The sequence below is a fragment of the Hyperolius riggenbachi genome, chromosome 1 (genome assembly GCF_040937935.1).
Source record: "Hyperolius riggenbachi isolate aHypRig1 chromosome 1, aHypRig1.pri, whole genome shotgun sequence".
NCBI lineage: Eukaryota > Metazoa > Chordata > Amphibia > Anura > Hyperoliidae > Hyperolius > Hyperolius riggenbachi.
The window spans coordinates 335663872-335683619 of NC_090646.1; the positions used below are offsets into that span (position 1 = coordinate 335663872).

Consider the following 19748-nt stretch of genomic DNA (forward strand, 5'->3'; position numbering starts at 1 on the left):
CTGTTTGCTGCATTAGCCTTTTATTGTTGGTAGTAATTATTACTTTTATATGGGCTTTGAATAGTGGAACTCCTTAGCAACCCATTCCTTTTCCTCTGCTTGTATCTCTCTCACACAATGCCTGACTTTTGAATGCTGTTTTTTTGTGGTCTGTATCATGAAAGTATTATACATACACAGGGACCCAGAGCTCTGCGAGGCCTGGGGGCAGTAGCATAACAATAGCCCCTTGACCTCCACAACCAAGGGGGCCACCTCTCACTGACAGCTGACAATGCATACAGCTGCATACAGCTGACAATGCATACAACATACAGAGCAGATGTATTCAGTACAGTGTGCATGGCTGCAGTGAGGAGACCCACCCAGCGCTGGAAGCGGGTAAATGTAAATTACACTTTACCAATGCATTACTCTGGAATATGGGGAAGGGGTACTGGGGAAGAGGAGGAGGATTGCCTCTGTACTTCCATCAAGTAATCAGGGTAAAAGGATAGCTTAGTGTTCTGAAATGAGATGTCCCCTTTTTTTCTGTCCGCTTTCAAGATTGCATCAAGATACCTATAATTCAACGTTTTAAAGATTAATGTCTGTGGGAAAGCACCTGGTAGTGGTACTTTGGGGTAGATTCTGTGGGCCCTCTCAATGATAAATACTGTTGAGAACCAGTTCCGCCTGAACAGATCGAAAGGAGCTTTTCTAGGAATTCCTCCAGTGCCGTGTCCTCTACCTACTCAGGCAGGCCCTCTATGAGAATGGTTGACCAATAATTGCCGTTCTCTAAGTTTTCCTGCTGACCTTTAAGCTCTTTGACATCAGTCTGTAAACCTGTAATGGCGGGTTTCAGGTGTAAGTGTTAGTATGCCACCGGTGAGTTGGGTGCAGGTCGAGCCAAATGACGGCTCACCCTGCTGCCTCTCAAATTCCCAGCGGCATTAAATACTATTCTCCCTTCGAGTCATAGCAACTCGGAGGGAGAAGTAATTTGGGGTCTGGAACCCTAAATTACCCTTGTGTGGGGTGCACCCTATAGCATTAGTACTATAGCGGTGCTCAGCTCAAGTGCTCGGCCGAAACAACCTGATTTGGGTTGCAGGGGCAGGGCGCCATCTTCAAGAGTGCCTATGTGGTCTTCTGCTTCAGTAACTCGGGAGTGGAGAGCCTGCATATCATGCCCCTGGAGCGAGACATCAGTCTCTATCTCCTCAAGCGTTGCTGTGATAGTGGTGAGGCTGCTCTGACAGCTCGTTTTCTCCTCCATGATCTGCTGCAGGGATGGAGCTGCGCATTTCTTATCTGAGATTTTGTCCTTCTCATGGCCTCCCTGCCGTTATCTTTTAAGCTTTGTAGCAGCTTCTGATGCCTTCCCATGGAACATCCTGGTGTCTACAGATACAGCATGGTACGTAGAATCCGCAGGTGCTCTCGCCAACAAGATTACAGATGTTTGTATAGCTGTAATGATGGACATGCATGCTGAGCTCACCGGGGATGCGTCCTTACACCATGACTTCTGCTCATGCCCCCGATATCTACCTGCTTTAAAGAGAAACCGTAACCAAGAATTGAACTTCATCCCAATCAGTAGCTGATACCCCATTTCCCATGAGCAGTCGATTCGTTTTCTCAAACGGGTCATCAGGGGGCTCTGTATGGCTTATTTTGTGGTGAAACCCCTCCCACAGTGTGATGTCAGTGCCTCACAGCAGTGAGGTATTGACATCACACTGTGGGAGCCTTGTTGCATTGTGGGAAACAATAGCTGTTTCCAGCTGCCAAACTCCCAGTGACATCACCTGCCAGCAGTAAAAATGTCACCATGTGATACATGTCAAAATTTTAAATCAGGGAGAGGAAATATTTAACAATGGGCAAAGACTGACTAAATCATTTATACATAATTATAGTAAAAATTAAGCACATTTTTTATTACATTATTGTCAATGGAGTTCTTCTTTAAGGTATTTTTTCCAACAATGAAGTAAAAGAGGAATAAGCTTGTATCTTTCCAATAGCCTGCATTGTGATGTATTTCTATCTCACAGCAAGATATAAACTGAGCTTGAGACTGTCAGTCTGTATTTATTTGCACTTGCTATAATAAATACCGTATTTACTTGCATATAGGCCGAATTTTTCAGCACAACAAATGTGCTGAAAAGTCACCCCTTTGGCCTATATGCGAGTCACCAACTTACTAAGTTGGTGTCTGTGGGGAGGAGTTGACCAAGCTGAACTACGGAGGGGATCAGAGAGCGCAGTGGTGAAGGCTTGTGGGCTGTGCAGTGACTGGCGCACAGTGGATGACCACCTGCACTGTGGGTGGCCAGAAGGGGAGTGCAACAGCTAATCTGGCAGGAGTGGCAGGAGGGAGAATGCTACAGGAGCGATCAGAGGTCTGGAGGAGCGCAGAGCTGGATGGATGGACGGCTGGTCACAATCATAGCAGAAGCGCTCCCCTGTACGCATAATCTCGCGTTTGGCTGGCCAGAATCATAGAGGAGCACTTCTCCGTGCACATACGGTAATCTCGCGCTTCAGGAAGCGCGAGATCCTGTGCAGGGAGCGCAGATAGTGTGCTCGGAGGAGCACTCCTCTATGATTGTGCCAACCAAACGCAAGATTATGTGTTCGGGTTAGTGCTCCACCTCCTGCTATGAATGTGGCCAGCCATCCATCCAGCTCTGCTCTCCCCCAGGCTTCTAACCACTCCTGCGGCATTCTCCATCAGGCCCCTCCTGCCATACGGTAACCCGGGCATCGGCCTCCAGATTAGCTGTTGCGCTACCCTTCGGCCACCCACAGTGCAGGTGGCTCCACTGTATGCCAGTTACTGTACAGCCCACCCAAGTCTTCACCACTGCGCTCTCCGACCCTCTCCACAGGAAAAAAAACTGTAATCGTGAAGGTCCATGGTGGTCTGGGTGACGCTGTTCTCCCCCCATCCTGTTGGTAAGCGCTCTTCCTTTGCACCTAACAACTTTGTATTTTCTTCCTTGGATTGGTAGTTCATGCTTGCCATCTACCACTTGTTATCTATAGCATGCTTTCCTTGGCCCTGATTCTTAAAGGGAATCTGCCTGCCCTATTCTTATTGCACTTTGTACATACTGTACATATATGGGGGTTACCTTTTTCTGTATCTCTCTACAGATGTACACTATTTATTCATTATATTGGGCTAATACTCTTCAGGTGATGGTGTTTCTGTTAAGATAGTGAGGTGTGGGTGTAATTCTGTGCGCAGGGTGCAGACACAAGGTGCATAGTATACAATTACCCCCCATAAGAAATGCAACAACCAACCCCGTGTTGTCAAGAGCCGCTGCATTTCCTACCCCCGGCTTATATGCGAGTAAATTATTTTTTCCTGGTTTCTGGGGTAAAAGTTGGGGGGTCGGCTTATATGCGGGTTGGTTTATATGCGGGTATATACAGTACTTTAAAAAATCTAAATCAGAAACACTCTACATAGGAGATACCTGCATAACTAAAACAGCAATAAAATGTGAACAGGCTTGCCCCCGCTGAGCACTTTGCAGTCTGTCCATGCTGGGTTTTGATAAAAAGCACTCCTATTGCCTTGCCTTAGAGTTTGAAGCAATTCTAATGCAGGTCAATAGGAGTCCTTTTTTTCAAAACACAAACGCAGCACAGATGGATCGCAAAGCACCCAGAGGTGTGGCTCAGTCCTAACCGAGGATAAGCAGCTACAGGGTGGCTCACGAAAAAGAGACTTGATTGACTGACGTGAGTGAGACTTTACAGGCAGATGCCGGTCAGTCCCTGTGGGTCTCTTACTCTATCCTTGCTGTGTATGTTCTCCCCGGCTATACTGAAGCCTGGGTGGGCTGCATTTGCTGCCAAATGAGAGTAGTTGACATGTAAAATGACAGTTCATGTATTGTATACATCTATGTGCTGCTGCACATAGAAACCAGAGAGTCGACAATTGTTTTGTGCAGTTTGCACTTCCTCACAGGCTTTGCTCCATGGTGGAGAGAAAGCTCGTTACCATGCTGGAGGGAAGGCCAACTTCTCCCTAACAAGGGGGCCGACCAGTCACGGTACGTCCAACCCCGGAAGTCCGCAAGCGCACCGTGTGGCAGCACTTCTGGGTATGTCACTTCCATTTTGTGTAGAGCACACCCGTTTGTGAGGCTACTCATGTGGTGTGTTCCTCCAGCAACTGAATGCTAGCTGAGCAAGGACAACAAGCCAGAAAGAGGACATGCCTCCCCTCTGTGTGTGAGCCAATGGAAGTTATGCCATCATGGAGCCTGACAGGGCAGCCCACCAGGAGCGAATAGGTTACAAATTAGATTGCAAATGGATGCATAATCAAAATAAGGTACTGAATGTGAAGAGTGGGAAATACGAAGCTGACTAACCAGGGAAAGGCATGCAGTGTATAACAAGATAGAAGAAGCCCATTAACAAAGAGATGCTAAGAGAGTTTAAGCACTTAATGAGACCATTATAATAATCCTATCTAACAATCGCTACATGGCAAACAGTATTGCACTTAAATAATATATTCCATATTTCTACCTGTATACTCGTGTTTTTTGACAGGCAGCCGAGCCTCTTTTTCGTGAGCCACCCTGTAGTAAATGATATCCCCAGTGTACCATCCTAGAGTGGCAGTGTCTTTTTTTGCACAGTCATCTCCTGACCTTACCCAGCTCTGTGTCAGGACAAGACACCTTTTCATCTCTTTCCTGATTACCTTATGTTCATAACAATGGTAAATCAGGAGAAGTTTGAAGAGAACACAGACTTCTGTTCAGTCCAGCCAAGCATAATTTGATAGAGAGACAGGAAGTTAGCATTGCAAGCCTTTCCAGCCAGGTAATGAAATAATTAAAAACACAAAAAAATGGTCTGTATACAATGCACAAAACTTTGTGTTCTGCAAATGATTATATAGTCCACATCATTTGCATGGGAAAACATGAGGCTGATGTAGAACTTAAAGCTAACTCTGACATATTTATTTTAACTTAACTTGCATCATCAATATCACAATGGTGTCCCTTCTCTTACTTTATAGGTGATATGAACTCCTGTAAAAGCACAAAATCTCAAGAGCTGTCACACCTGTTTGACAGGTCTTTAATAGCACTTCCAGCAGGTGCACCATGTGGGCAGAGGCAAGGCTATTGTGACAAATTTCATGTCTGTCGACTTGTAGATGCAGATGGCCCTATAGCAAGACTGAAAAACTCTTTCTTGAATTTGATAGAGTATGATCCTGCTGCATGGATGAAGGTAATTATTACTGCTTGTATATTTGGATTCTATGTTTATGCCATCGGTTTTGTAAGGGCCACATTGACCACTGTGCTACATCACATTGCCTAACAACACTTTGGGGTCGATTCATAAAGCATTACCGCATGCGGTACTGCTGAAAACAGCTGACTTTACCAAGCAATTAGCAAAATGTCAATTCATAAAAGCAGTTACCGCATGAAAAGCTGAAATTTTGGAGCAGTGAGGTAAATTATAGACGTGTGCATTAAACACCTCCAACACATGTCAGTAAATGTCAATTCATAAAGATTAGAGTACGCGGTATTGGCACGAATAATACCGCCTGCTTTGAAGAGGTGATAAGAGAGCGATAAGAGCAAAGTTAATGGAAAAGCAGTGAGATCTGCCCAGGCAGCAGCAGCAAGAGCGGAACAAACAAGGCTTCCCCTGAATACCTTAAGGTGCGTACACATGCCTGATTTATTCAAACAACGCGTCGTCAGACCCGTCCACCGGGTGGCCATTCTAGCAACAGTTTTCCTGTGTGTACAGTTTGTCTACAGGCTGATAAGGCTGGTTTTGACAGATCCGCTGGGTAGATCTGTCAAAACCAGCCTTATCAGCCTGCCGACAGACTGTACACACAGGGAAACTGTCGCTAGAACGGCAGCCCCGCAGGCTGGACTGACAACCCGTCATTTGTGGGAATCCAACGTGTGTATGCCTTTAGGCTGTGTGTTTAACCTCTTGGGTTTCTGCTTTTAAGATGTGTATTTTAACATGAGAAAGCCTGGCATGTGTAAAGTTTCTTGAAGTTATTCTAAGCTGTGGCAATTAAATAAATTGTTTAGAAAGACTAGACAGATACAGACTAGAAAGGATAGACAGATTCAGAGCAGATTCAGAGGCAATACAGCAAATTCAGAGCAAACAGAGGAGGTATAGCAAAACATGTACATCTAAAGGGAAATTGGGGATGCCTCTTAATGCTGTCTCTGCATGGAGAACAGGAATGTAACGAAACGTTTCTCATTACCGACAGTTTACTTCGGTAAAACACCGCACTTCTGCTTTTGGCCTCTCTGAGACTCAAAAACAGGCTTTAGCCTCTGCATTCGGTTTCAAATTTAAGGACAAAGGAATTAAATATCTTGGAGTCCACCTCACCCCAAAATTAGACCAAATATACGGCGCTAATTACTCCCCTATGCTATCTACCCTTCATGGACTACTTAATGTATGGTCCCACTATCACTTGTCCCTGACAGGCCGGATAGCAGCGGTCAAGGTGACCCTACTCCCCAAATTGTTATACCTGTTCAGAGCCCTTCCCATAGCTGTAATCTCAAAAGACATCAAGAAACTTCAGTCCCATATCACTAAATTTATATGGAATCACAAGCCTCCCAGAATTAAATACCAAAATCTGGCCAGAAGCAAGACACAAGGAGGGTTCGGGGCCCCTCAGCTACAAACATTTCAATGGGTTTCTCCTCCGGGAAGGACTAGATGGGTGGACCTAGAGGCCTCACTCATTGCACCTTTCTCGATTTCCAGTCTCATTTTGACTCCCCACCCAGATATTCCTCACCTATCGGAGAACCACATTGTCTCACAATCATTATCCCTTTGAAAAAATATCCAAAAGGCTTTCCCAAGACAAACACCCTTCCCAATTAGTCTCTTTATTTGGTAACACTGACTTCCCCCCCGGTCTCCAGCCATCAGTCTGGCACCAATGGACAGGCAAAAATATTGTTCGTATATCTAATTTTTTTGAGGATGGGAATATATTATCATGGCAAGCAAATCTCAGCAAAACACTCTCAACCCCCCTCGGAAATCTTTCATTACCTGCAACTAAGAGGGTTTGTCTCCCATATGAATAAGAAAGGCCTCCATCCTGAGCTATGCGATTTGGAGAAGATGTACTTACGGTACGTAATTATTTATACAAGGGCCTGATCTCAAACCTGTCCTCCACTCTATGGTATCAGACTCTAGATGAAGTTACCACTCCCATGAATAAGTGGCAGGCCAGGCTAAAAAAAACACTGGATGATAAAGGATGGCTCTCCATTTTTAATTGCATGGCTAGATCCTCTATTAACTGCATCTTAAGGGAACATGCTTACAAAATCTTTTATGATTGGTATCGTACTCCCTCTAGGATGCACCAATGGAATCTGGCTCACACTGATAAATGTTATAGAGGTTGTGGTCAGGGGGTGGACCAACTTAACTGCTGGTGGAGCTGCCCTTGTGTTCAGTCCTTCTGGGCAATGTGTTTCCAAGTAATCTCTGAGGTTCTAGGTATTGAGGTTCAGGGCGACCCTTGGGTAGCACTGTTCCACAGACATAATCCTTGCATCTCCAAATATTTTAATGCATTTATAGCCCATGTATGTAACGCTGCCCAATCCTTATTAGTACAAACATGGAAAAACTCCCCACCCAGTAGGCCGGCCCGTATTCTCAAAACTAAAGAGATATACTCAATGGAATACATCACCTCTTCTATAACTAACAAACCAGACAAATTTCTTGGCACATGGAGCCAATGGTCGACCTGGTCCTCATCCCATTAACTCCACTCTCTCTCCCCTTAACTCCCCTCTCTCCCCTTGCTCTGACATAGCTCCCCCCCCCCACCCCCCCCCCCCAGGATTGTATACCCTGCTCGGATAATATAACATATGCTCTGATATTCTGCCTATTGAGACGGATTTATGTCAATGGTTAAACTGTTATGATGTTTTTCTTTTATTATTTTTAGTTGTTTTGTTTTATTTCCTGTTTTGTTCCCTTCTAGCCCGCATCTCAGGCTTTATCCAGTATGATTACCACTCATGATGCAGGTTGTTATTGCAGACATGTTATGAAGCAACTTGTGTTATTGCTTTACTCCATTTTGGACATGTTGTTATATGTACTATGACTTTAAGCCTTTTCAATAAAAAGAAAGTTGAAAAAAAAAAAACACTGCACTTCTATCACAGCTGTGATTTTTTTTATGTATTAGCACACAAAAGTCTATAATACCAAATGCGGTATTTTCCTGACGAGATTTTTTCCCCCACAAAGCCTTTTATGAATTGGCCCCTATGTAGATGTTTGGGTACTGAGAAGATCAACTGCTGTAGATATGACACTGAACGGTTGCCCCATTCTTGCCTGACATAGAATTTCAACAGTTTGTTGTCTGCAGTTTAGTCAGTTGCAAGGACACTTATAAAATAGTTTTGCAGTACTCCATTCTCATATGAGCAATGCAATTCTTGTAGAACTTCAAAAACGCTATATGCTGTATTTTAGCGCAGTTGTGTTTCTGTCCCTTTTGTGCACCAAAAAATTCATAGCAAGAACACCGAAGAATGTACAGTTTTTCGAGTTTGGCATTGTCTTGCCGAAAAAGAGTCTGAAAATGATGTTATCTGGATGGCATCATATGTTGGCAAGGTTATCTCCTCCATGGGTTTTAACTATCATCTGTATGCAGATGACACCCAAATCTACCTCCACACCCCTGACATATCTACCACTACCATGGACAAGGTCTCCTCCTGCCTATCTGCCATCTCCTTCTGGATCTTCTAGGTTACTGAAACTAAATCTAGACAAAACGGAATCTTCCCACCCCGGTCATCCCTGGACCTCCCAGATGTGCAGGTCACTGTTAACCACACTACCATTCGCCCTACCTCTCAAGCTCGCTGTCTGGGTGTCACCCTGGACTCCGCACTCTCCTTCACTCCCCACATCCAAAACCTCACAAAGTCCTGCAACTTCCACCTTCGTAACATCTGTAAGATTCGCCCTTTCCTGACCTCTGCCACCACCAAACTCCTCATCCATGCCCTCATAATTTCCCGCCTCGACTACTGCAATGCCCTTCTGTCTGGTCTCCCTATGACCCAAATAGCCCCACTGCAGTCAATCATGAATGCGGCAGCCAGAATTATCCACTGCTCCCATCTCTCCACCAGGGCGGCTCCCCTCCATGAATCCCTCCACTGGCTTCCTATCCAGTCCAGAATCAGATTCAAGATATTGTGTCTGACCTACAAATCCGTCCACAAATCCTGTCCAACCTACATTTCTGGGCTTACTCTGAGATACACACCAAGCCGCTCACTCCACTCCTCCAATGAACTTCGCCTGACCGTCCCCCGCATCACCCAGTCCCATGCACGCCTCCAGGACTTCTCAAGAGCCGCTCCATCACTATGAAACTCCCTACCTCACCCCATTAGGGCAGCCCCCTCCTTCAACACCTTCAAGAAGGCCCTCAAAACTCACCTTTTCACTCTGGCCTACCACCCCTCACAATTGCTCTAAACCCACAGCTGAACTCTGGTCCCCTACCTCTCGTGTCCCTACCTCTCCCTCTAGATTGTAAGCCTTTGGGTAGGGTCCTCCTCCTTTTGTGTCCTACCTGATCATGCACCTCCACTACTGTAAACCCATGCTATGCATTTGAGTGAACTTAACTTGCCTAATCTCCATGCTCCATCCAGTGACTGACTAAGCATTACCTGGTACTTATACTATGGTGTGTGTGATCTGGTTTTCTTGTATTCCTGTATTGTCATATTGCTGTATGTGACCCCTAAATATTGTCTGTAACCTAAATTAATGTCCAGTGCTGCGTAATATGTTAGCACTTTATAAATACAATAAATAATAATAATAATGTTGCTCCAAAACCTGTGTATATCATTCAGCATTTATATTATCTTCCAAGATGTGAAAGGTACCCATGCAATGTGCTCTAATTCCAACATGGATGCTGGCTTTTGAAATGCCTGCTGACTGTTAATAAACTAGGAGGTTCTTCTCTTTAGCTAAGAGGACACAGCATCCATGATTTCCAGAAAGGAATTTCAAATATTGATTTGTCGTTTCACAGAACAGTTTTCCGTTTTACTTCAGTCCATGATAAGCTAAGGCCAAGAGAAGGCAGAGGTGTTTTTGAATTATGTTTACAGTGGGCTGCAAAAGTATTCGGCCCCCTTGAAGTTTTCCACATTTTGTCATATTACTGCCACAAGCATGAATCAATTTTATTGGAATTCCACATGAACGACCAACACAAAGTGGTGTACACATGAGAAGTGGAACGAAAATCATACATGATTCCAAACATTTTTTACAAATAAATAAATAACTGCAAAGTGATGTGTGCATAATTATTCGGCCCCCTTTGATCTGAGTGCAGTCAGTTGCATATAGACATTGCCTGATGAGTGCTAATGACTAAATAGAGTGCACCTGTGTGTAATCTAATGTCAGTACAAATACAGCTGCTCTGTGAGGGCCTCAGAGGTTGTCTAAGAGAATATTGGGAGCAACAACACCGTGAAGTCCAAAGAACACACAAGACAGGTCAGGGATCACGTTATTGAGAAATTTAAAGCAGGCTTAGGCTACAAAAAGATTTCCAAAGCCTTGAACATCCCACGGAGCACTTTTCAGGCGATCATTCAGAAATGGAAGGAGTATGGCACAACTGTACACCTACCAAGACAAGGCCATCCACCTAAACTCACAGGCCGAACAAGGAGAGCGCTGATCAGAAATGCAGTCAAGAGGTCCATGGTGACTTTGGACGAGCTGTAGAGATCTACAGCTCAAGTGGGAGAATCTGTCCATAGGACAACTATTAGTCATGCACTGTACAAAGTTGGCCTTTATGGAAGTGTGGCAAGAAGAAAGGCATTGTTAACAGAAAGCATAAGAAGTCCCATTTGCAGTTTGCCACAAGCCATGTGGGGGACACAGCAACCATGTGGAAGAAGGTGCTCTGGTCAGATGAGACCAAAATGGAACTTTTTGGCCAAAATGCAAAACGTTATGTGTGGCAGAAAACTAACACTGCACATCAACCTGAACACACCATCCCCACTGTCAAATATGGTGGTGGCAGCATCATGCTCGGGGTGCATCTCTTCAGCAAGGACAGGGAAGCTGGTCAGACTTGATAAGAAGATGGATGGAGCCAAATACAGGGCAAACTTGGAAGAAAACCTCTTGGAGACTGCAAAAGACTTGAGACTGAGGCAGAGGTTCACCTTCCAGCAGGACAATGACCCTAAACATAAAGCCAAGGCAACAATGGAATGGTTTAAAACAAAACATATCTATGTGTTAGAATGGCCCAGTCAAAGTCCAGATCTAAATCCAATTGAGAATCTGTGGCAAGATCTGAAAACTGCTGTTCACAAACGCTGTCCATCTAATCTTACTGAGCTGGAGCTGTTTTGCAAAGAAGAATGGGCAAGGATTTCAGTCTGTAGATGTGCAAAGCTGGTAGAGACATACCCTAAAAGACTGGCAGCTGCAATTGCAGCAAAAGGTGGTTCTACAAAGTATTGACTCAAAGGGGCAGAATAATTACGCACACCCCACTTTGCAGTTATTTATTTGTAAAAAAATGTTTGGAATGATGTATGATTTTCGATCCACTTCTCACATGTACACCACTTTGTAATGGTCTTTCACATGGAATTCCAATAAAATTGATGCATGTTTGTGGCAGTAATGTGACAAAATGTGGTAAACTTCAAGGGGGGCGAATACTTTTGCAACCCACTGTATATATGATTTGTCCTTTGAATTGTAAAGTTTTTAAATTACATTTTTGAATGTTGCAACAAATTGTGTTCTTAGACAATGGTTTTCAGAAGGGTTTCTGAGCCAGTGTAGTCATTTCTACCAAATAAGAGAATGCCCATCTAATGTTGTCTTTCAGCCTTATCCCTTGGTCCTTATTCCATTAACTTTTCTCTTCAGTTCTTACTCAGAAGATCATTTTTCAACTTATCTACAAAATAACTTACCAGCTCCTAGCAATTGCAAACATATTATAAATTATTTAAAAAGGTAATATTAAACTTATTTTTTTTAGTATTTTCTTGCTTGTTGGGTGCTTAAAATGTATTTTATTGATAAGGTATGAAAACATCTCTTATGAGAAAAAAAAAAGTTTACTGAATAAGTTTGCTTGTGTGCAGAGGTTTCTCCAGATTTTCTATTTTTTTTTTCATATGTTCTTCAGTTAATAAAGTCCATGAAGTCTTTGCAACTGTGCATTTTATAAGCATTGTTATCTTTAGATGCTTCCACTACTAAGGGGCCCATACACTGGTCGATTTCAGCCATCGATCGATTGATCCTATAGAGTCGATCGATCTAAAATCGATTCTATCAAATTCTCAGATCGATCGATTTGTGGCCGTTTTTGATCGATTTCGATCGATTTATTCTATCTGACGGAATTAAAAATCGGTACTTATCTGTTAGCTGGGCACATCCGGCAGGTGGCGCTAATTACTATTCCCCATCCAGGCCACCATGTAACTCTGGTGGAGTTTTGTCGCCACCTGCTGGATGCGCCCGGCTAACGGATAAGTACCGAAAAATCTAGATCGATCTGCTGCTGGCAGCAGATCGATGGCCCATAGAGTTGCATTGGATCTAATGGTCCAATTATGCATTTAGATCGATTTCCAATAGATTTTATTCTGAAATCTATTGGAAATCTGTTCCTAGTGTGTTGCACACATCAGATAGATTCCTGTCAGATTCGACTTGACAGCCATCTGACAGGAATCTATCTGATGGTCGAATCTGCTGCAAATGTTTAAGTGTATGGCCACCTTTAGTCTGTTAAGTAATTCACAGAGTAGCGCACACCTCCCCATCTTTCCTTCTGGGCCTTCTTTGGATGCGTCTTTTTATACACAGTCATGTTATTATATTGACCAAATAGGTTGGGAGATGTTCCACCAATTTTATTTTATCATTATGTATATTTTCCAGTCTTTTCTTGCCCAATCCGATATTTTTTTTTCAAATGTTGCTGGTGTGAAAATCAAAAGCTGTACATTTTTTTTAATGAAATAGAAATTGTTTTACTGATGTGCAAATGATCACATTATTTTTACTTACCTCTTACACAGCATCCCAACTCTTGGAAAAATAGTGTCATATATTTGTAATATTTCCTTTCAGTATCTAGGTAATAAGTTGCTTTTTCCAAGCCCTAGTATATCTTACTACTGCTTTGTTTATGTTAATAAGAAGTCAACTAGTAACTGATAGCACTCATAGCAAACACATAGAGAATATATTACTGTATTTTAATATATTTGGCATTACACAACTATATATACGGTGCAATAACGTAACATTCCTAACATTCAGGAAAAACTGTGCCCAATAAGGGAATAGGCAGACTTATGCAAATATATTACAGTGGAATTTCATGTTCGACGCTCATGATATATATAGCTTTTTGCAGGCCCAAACATTCATGTAGGCCTAAATGACCTTGTTTTGTTAATAATCAGTATGGGTATGGACAGTTTAATACCAGTGTTTAATAATCAGTATGGGTATGGACAGTTTAATACCAGTGTTGAGAATGAATCTAGCATCAGATCTGACTAGCTTCTGTTGTTTATAATGCAGACACGCTGGTGGGCCATACTCTTGATTATACTATCGTTGGCTGCTATGATGGCTGGAACAATCTTTATTTTTGGAAGAACTATGGACTCAAACAAAGGTAATGTAAAGGTTTGGGGTTTTTTTTAACAATAAATGTAAAGTTTTTAAAGCAAATTTTAAGTTAGAGGCATGAGTTATGGAATAGTGTTTCATTTTTTTCTGGATAAGGTTTATACATGAACTCTAACTAGGAACGTATATACATATAACATATACAGTAACATTATTAGTAGTACTGTATAAAAAAAAAAAAATATATATATATATATATATATATATATATATATATATATATATATACACACACACACACACACAGTGGCTTGCAAAAGTATTCGGACCCCTTGAAGTTTTCCACATTTTGTCATATTACTGCCACAAACATGAATCAATTTTATTGGAATTCCACGAGAAAGACCAATACAAAGTGGTGTACACGTGAGAAGTGGAACGAAAATCATACATGATTCCAAACATTTTCTACAAATAAATAGCTGCAAAGTGGGGTGTGCGTAATTATTCGGCCCCCTGAGTCAATACTTTGTAGAACTACCTTTTGCTGCAATTACAGCTGCCAGTCTTTTAGGGTATGTCTCTACCAGCTTTGAACATCTACAGACTGAAATCCTTGCACATTCTTCTTTGCAAAACAGCTCCAGCTTAGTCAGATTAGATGGACAGCGTTTGTGAACAGCAGTTTTCAGATCTTGCCACAGATTCTCGATTGGATTTAGATCTGGACTTTGACTGGGCCATTCTAACACATAGATATGTTTTGTTTTAAACCATTCCATTGTTGCCCTGGCTTTATGTTTAGGGTTGTTGTCCTGCTGGAAGGTGAACCTCCGCCCCAGTCTTTTGCAGTCTCCAAGAGGTTTTCTTCCAAGTTTGCCCTGTATTTGGCTTCATCTATCTTCCCATCAACTCTGACCAGCTTCCCTGTCCCTGCTGAAGAGATGCACCCCGAGCATGATGCTGCCACCACCATATTTGACAGTGGGGATGGTGTGTTCAGGTTGATGTGCAGTGTTAGTTTTCCGCCACACACAGCATTTTGCATTTTGGCCAAAAAGTTCCATTTTGGTCTCATCTGACCAGAGCACCTTCTTCCACATGGTTGCTGTGTCCCCCACATGGCTTGTGGCAAACTGCAAACTGGACTTTCTTATGCTTTCTGTTAACAATGCCTTTCTTCTTGCCACTCTTCCATAAAGGCCAACTTTTTACAGTGCATGACTAATAGTTGTCCTATGGACAGAGTCTCCCACCTGAGCTGTAGATCTCTGCAGCTCGTCCAGAGTCACCATGGGCCTCTTGACTGCATTTCTGATCAGCGCTCTCCTTGTTCGGCCTGTGAGTTTAGGTGGATGGCCTTTTCTTGGTAGGTTTACAGTTGTGCCATACTCCTTCCATTTCTGAATGAACGCTTGAACAGTGCTCTGTGGGTAGAGTTGGGCCGAACCTCCGATTTTAGGTTCGCGAACCTGGTTCGCGAACTTCTGCGGAAGGTTCGGTTCGCGTTAAAGTTCGCGAACCGCAATAGACTTCAATGGGGATGCGAACTTTGAAAAAAAAAATAATTATGCTGGCCACAAAAGTGATGGAAAAGATGTTTCAAGGGGTCTAACACCTGGAGGGGGGGCATGGCGGAGTGGGATACATGCCAAAAGTCCCGGGGAAAAATCTGGATTTGACGCAAAGCAGCGTTTTAAGGGCAGAAATCACATTGAATGCTAAATGACAGGCCTAAAGTGCTTTCAAACATCTTGCATGTGTATACATCAATCAGGTAGTGTAATTAAGGTACTGCTTCACACTGACACACCAAACTCACCGTGTAACGCACCGCAAACAGCTGTTTGTGTAGTGATGGCCGTGCTGGACTGGTGCGCACCATGGCGAGAGTGCAGGTTTTGGTGGCTTTACAGCCCATATGGTCGCCTGGCTGATGTAGCTGAATGACAGAACAGTGACTGTCCAGCTGATCAAATTTGTTCTGACCACAATGAGGCAACGACCTTATTATCGTGGGTGTGCCCCCCGAGACACTCATCTAGGCGCCGGTCATTGCTTCATTGTGATACGCAAGCCCCTTCACCACGGCAAGGTAATGATCACGAAGGGGAATGGGCGCATGTACATGCCTTTTCTTTTGTTGTTGCAGCTGCCCGCAGTGCAGCCAGAAAAATTAGGCAGTCATGTACACGCACCAGAAAAATTATTACAGCGGCCGCTGCTAGCAGCGGCCTAAAAAATTCAGCAATCCGCCTGGAGTCCCGGACCCTGTTGGTGGTGGTGGAGAAGGTAGTCAAGCGGCCTGCAGGCAGACATGCTGTGTGGAGGGACTGGGAGCGACTTAGTCTTCTTGGGGCAGGCCAGGCAGCCAGTCACACGGCATGCAGGCAGAGATGCTGTGTGTGCGGGGACTGACTTAGTCTTGGGGCGGGCAGCAGCCCTCCGGGATCTATGCCTCATTCATTTTGATAAAGGTGAGGTACTTAACACTTTTGTGACTTAGGCGACTTCTCTTCTCTGTGACAATGCCTCCAGCTGCGCTGAAGGTCCTTTCTGACAGGACGCTTGCGGCAGGGCAGGAGAGAAGTTGGATGGCAAATTGGGACAGCTCTGGCCACAGGTCAAGCCTGCGCACCCAGTAGTTCAAGGGTTCCTCATCGCTGTTCACAGCAGTGTCTACATCCACACTTAAGGCCAGGTAGTCGGCTACCTGCCGTTCCAGGCGTTGGTGGAGGGTGGATCCGGAAGGGCTACGGCGAGGCGTTGGACTAAAGAACGTCCGCATGTCCGACATCACCATGAGATCGCTGGAGCGTCCTGTCTTTGACTGCGTGGACACGGGAGGAGGATTAGTGGCAGTGGTACCTTGCTGGCGTTGTGCCGTCACATCACCCTTAAAGGCATTGTAAAGCATAGTTGACAGCTGGTTCTGCATGTGCTGCATCCTTTCCACCTTCCGGTGAGTTGGTAACAGGTCCGCCACTTTGTGCCTGTACCGAGGGTCTAGTAGTGTGGCCACCCAGTACAGCTCATTCCCCTTGAGGTTTTTTATACGGGGGTCCCTCAACAGGCAGGACAGCATAAAAGACGACATCTGCACAAAGTCGGATCCAGTACCCTCCATCTCCTCTTGCTCTTCCTCAGTGACGTCAGGTAAGTCAACCTCCTCCCCCCAGCCGCGAACAATACCACGGGAAGGTTGAGCAGCACAAGCCCCTTGCGATGCCTGCTGAGGTTGTTCTCCTGCCGCTGTCCCCTCCTCCTCCTCCTCCTCCCCCCCCAAAGAAACACCTTGCTCATCATCCTCTGAGTCTGACTCGTCTTCTGCACACGACTTCTCTTCTTCCTCCTCCTCCCCCCTCTGTGCTGCCGCAGGTGTTGAGGAAACAGCTGGGTCTGATGAAAATTGGTCCCATGCCTGTTCCTGCCGTAACGGTTCCTGGTCACGCTCATTCACAGCTTCAACCGCCACTCTACGCACAGCACGCTCCAAGAAGTAAGCGTAGGGAATTAAGTCGCTGATGGTGCCCTCACTGCGGCTCACCAGGTTGGTCACCTCCTCAAACGGCCGCATGAGCCTGCATGCATTTTCCATCAGTGTCCAGTTGTCGGGCCAGAACATCCCCATCTTCCCAGACTGTTTCATTCTACTGTAGTTGTAGAGGTAGTGGGTCACGGCTTTCTTCTGTTCTAGCAGGCGGGAGAACATGAGCAGGGTCGAGTTCCAGCGAGTCGGGCTATCGCAAATGAGGCGTCTCACCGGCATGTTGTTTTTGCGCTGAATTTCCGCAAAGCGTGCCATGGCTGTGTAAGACCGCCTCAAATGCCCACAGAACTTCCTGGCCTGCTTCAGGACATTCGCTAAGCCAGGGTACTTTGCCACAAATCTTTGAACCACTAGATTCATGACATGTGCCATGCAGGGTATGTGTGTCAGCTTCCCCATATGCAAAGCGGCAAGCAGATTGCTGCCGTTGTCGCACACCACGTTGCCTATCTCCAGGTGGTGCGGGGTCAGCCACTCATCCACCTGTTTCTTAAGAGCAGCCAGGAGAGCTGCTCCAGTGTGACTCTCCGCTTTGAGACAAGACATGTCTAAGATGGCGTGACACCGTCTTACCTGGCATGCAGCATAGGCCCTGCGGAGCTGGGGCTGTGTAGCTGGAGAGGAGAACTGCCACTCAGCCAAGGAGGAGGAGGACAGCGAAGAGCATGTAGCAGGAGGAGAGGAGGGGGCAGGAGGCCTGCCTGCAAGCCGTGGAGGTGTCACAATTTGGTCCGCTGCGCCCTGCTTGCCATCGTTCACCACCAGGTTCACCCAATGGGCTGTGTAGGTAATGTAGCGGCCCTGCCCGTGCTTGGCAGACCAGGCATCCGTGGTCAGGTGTACCCTTGACCCAACGCTCTTCACAAGAGATGACACCACTTGCCTCTCAACTTCACGGTGCAGTTGGGGTATGGCCTTTCTCGAAAAATAAGTGCGGCCTGGCATCTTCCACTGCGGTGTTCCGATGGCCACAAATTTACGGAAGGCCTCAGAGTCCACCAGCCGGTATGGTAACAGCTGCCGAGCTAACAGTTCCGCCACGCCAGCTGTCAGACGCCGGGCAAGGGGGTGACTGGCCGAAATTGGCTTCTTCCGCTCAAACATTTCCTTCACGGACACCTGACTGCTGCTGTGGGCAGAGGAGCAGGAACCGCTCAAGGGCAGAGGCGGAGTGGAGGAGGGTGCCTGTGAAGGTGGAAGGGAGAAAGCGGCAGAAGCAGATAATGCACCTGATGGAGGAGGAAGAGGAGAAGGAGGGTGGCTTTGCTTTTGTGTGCTGCTGCTGCTTTTGCTCAGGTGGCCATCCCATTGCTGTTTGTGCCTTTTCTCCAGGTGCCTTCGTAAGGCACTTGTCCCTACGTGAGTGTTGGCCTTTCCACGGCTCAATTTTTGTTGGCAGAGCGAACAGATGGCTTTGGTCCGATCTGAGGCACACACATTAAAAAATTTCCACACCGCTGAGCCACCCGGGGATGTGGGCACTATGGGGACCTCAGCAGCTGATGCTGAAGGGCAAGTTGGCTGGCTGTACATAGGTGGCGATACATGGTGCCGGACTCTGCCACCAGCTGTTTCTGACGAAGAGCTGCCCCAGCTTCTTTCAGCAACTTCTCTCCTCCTACTACTCTCTGACTCCCCCTCTGAACTGTCCCCCTCTTTATCTCCTCTATTGGGAACATACAGAGGATCCCTATCATCGTCATCATCGTAATCATCCTGCCCAGCTTCGCTTGCCTCAGACAAATCCAAACATGCACCATCAGTAGGTCCTTCATCCTCCTTACACGTTACATCCATAGTGTTGCCGGGTAACTCAAATATATGAGCTGGTGAAAATTCATCTGGCTGTAACAACAATGGCTGTGCATCAGTGATTTCAACACTAAATAATTCTTGCGAAGTGTCAAATGCAGCGGAAGTGGTGCTAGTAGTAGCGCTGGTGGCTGAGCAAGATGAGGTGTTCTGTGTCGCTAAATACTCAACCACGTCCTGACAATCTTGGGAGGTGATGGGACGTGCCTTCTTCCGAGCACTGTACTGTGGGCCAGGTCCACACGAAATTACATTTACACGACCTCGCGCAGATCTGCCGGGTGGCCTTCCTCTGGCTCTGGCACTACCTCTTCCTCTACCTGTTTTGTCCATATCGGGTATGCACGGAGTGGTATATCACACTGCGTGCACTCACGTAGGTAGGTGGGTTCACTTAACTGCACAGGTATGCGCACTGATGCGGTGGGTTCACTGAACAGAACAGGTATACAGTGGCGGGTTCACAGAACAGGTATGCAGTGGCAGGTTCACTGAACACAACAGGTATGCAGTGGCAGGTTCACTGAACACAACAGGTATGCAGTGGCGGGTTCACTGAACAGGTATACAGTGGCGGGTTCACTGAACAGAACAGGTATGCAGTGGC

At 45.5% G+C, this 19748-nt stretch overlaps 1 protein-coding gene across 8 annotated transcripts in view; it reads left to right on the forward strand.

Annotated features, from left to right (window-relative positions):
• LOC137510933 (disintegrin and metalloproteinase domain-containing protein 10-like) overlaps nucleotides 1-19748 on the forward strand; it is a 191259-nt gene that overhangs the window by 151842 nt on the left and 19669 nt on the right. For all 8 annotated transcript variants that reach the window (XM_068233944.1, XM_068233940.1, XM_068233943.1 and 5 more), the window contains 2 exons: nucleotides 5054-5271; nucleotides 13729-13825. In XM_068233944.1, the coding sequence (XP_068090045.1) occupies nucleotides 5054-5271; nucleotides 13729-13825 (315 nt within the window). The remainder of the gene's footprint in view (nucleotides 1-5053; nucleotides 5272-13728; nucleotides 13826-19748) is intronic.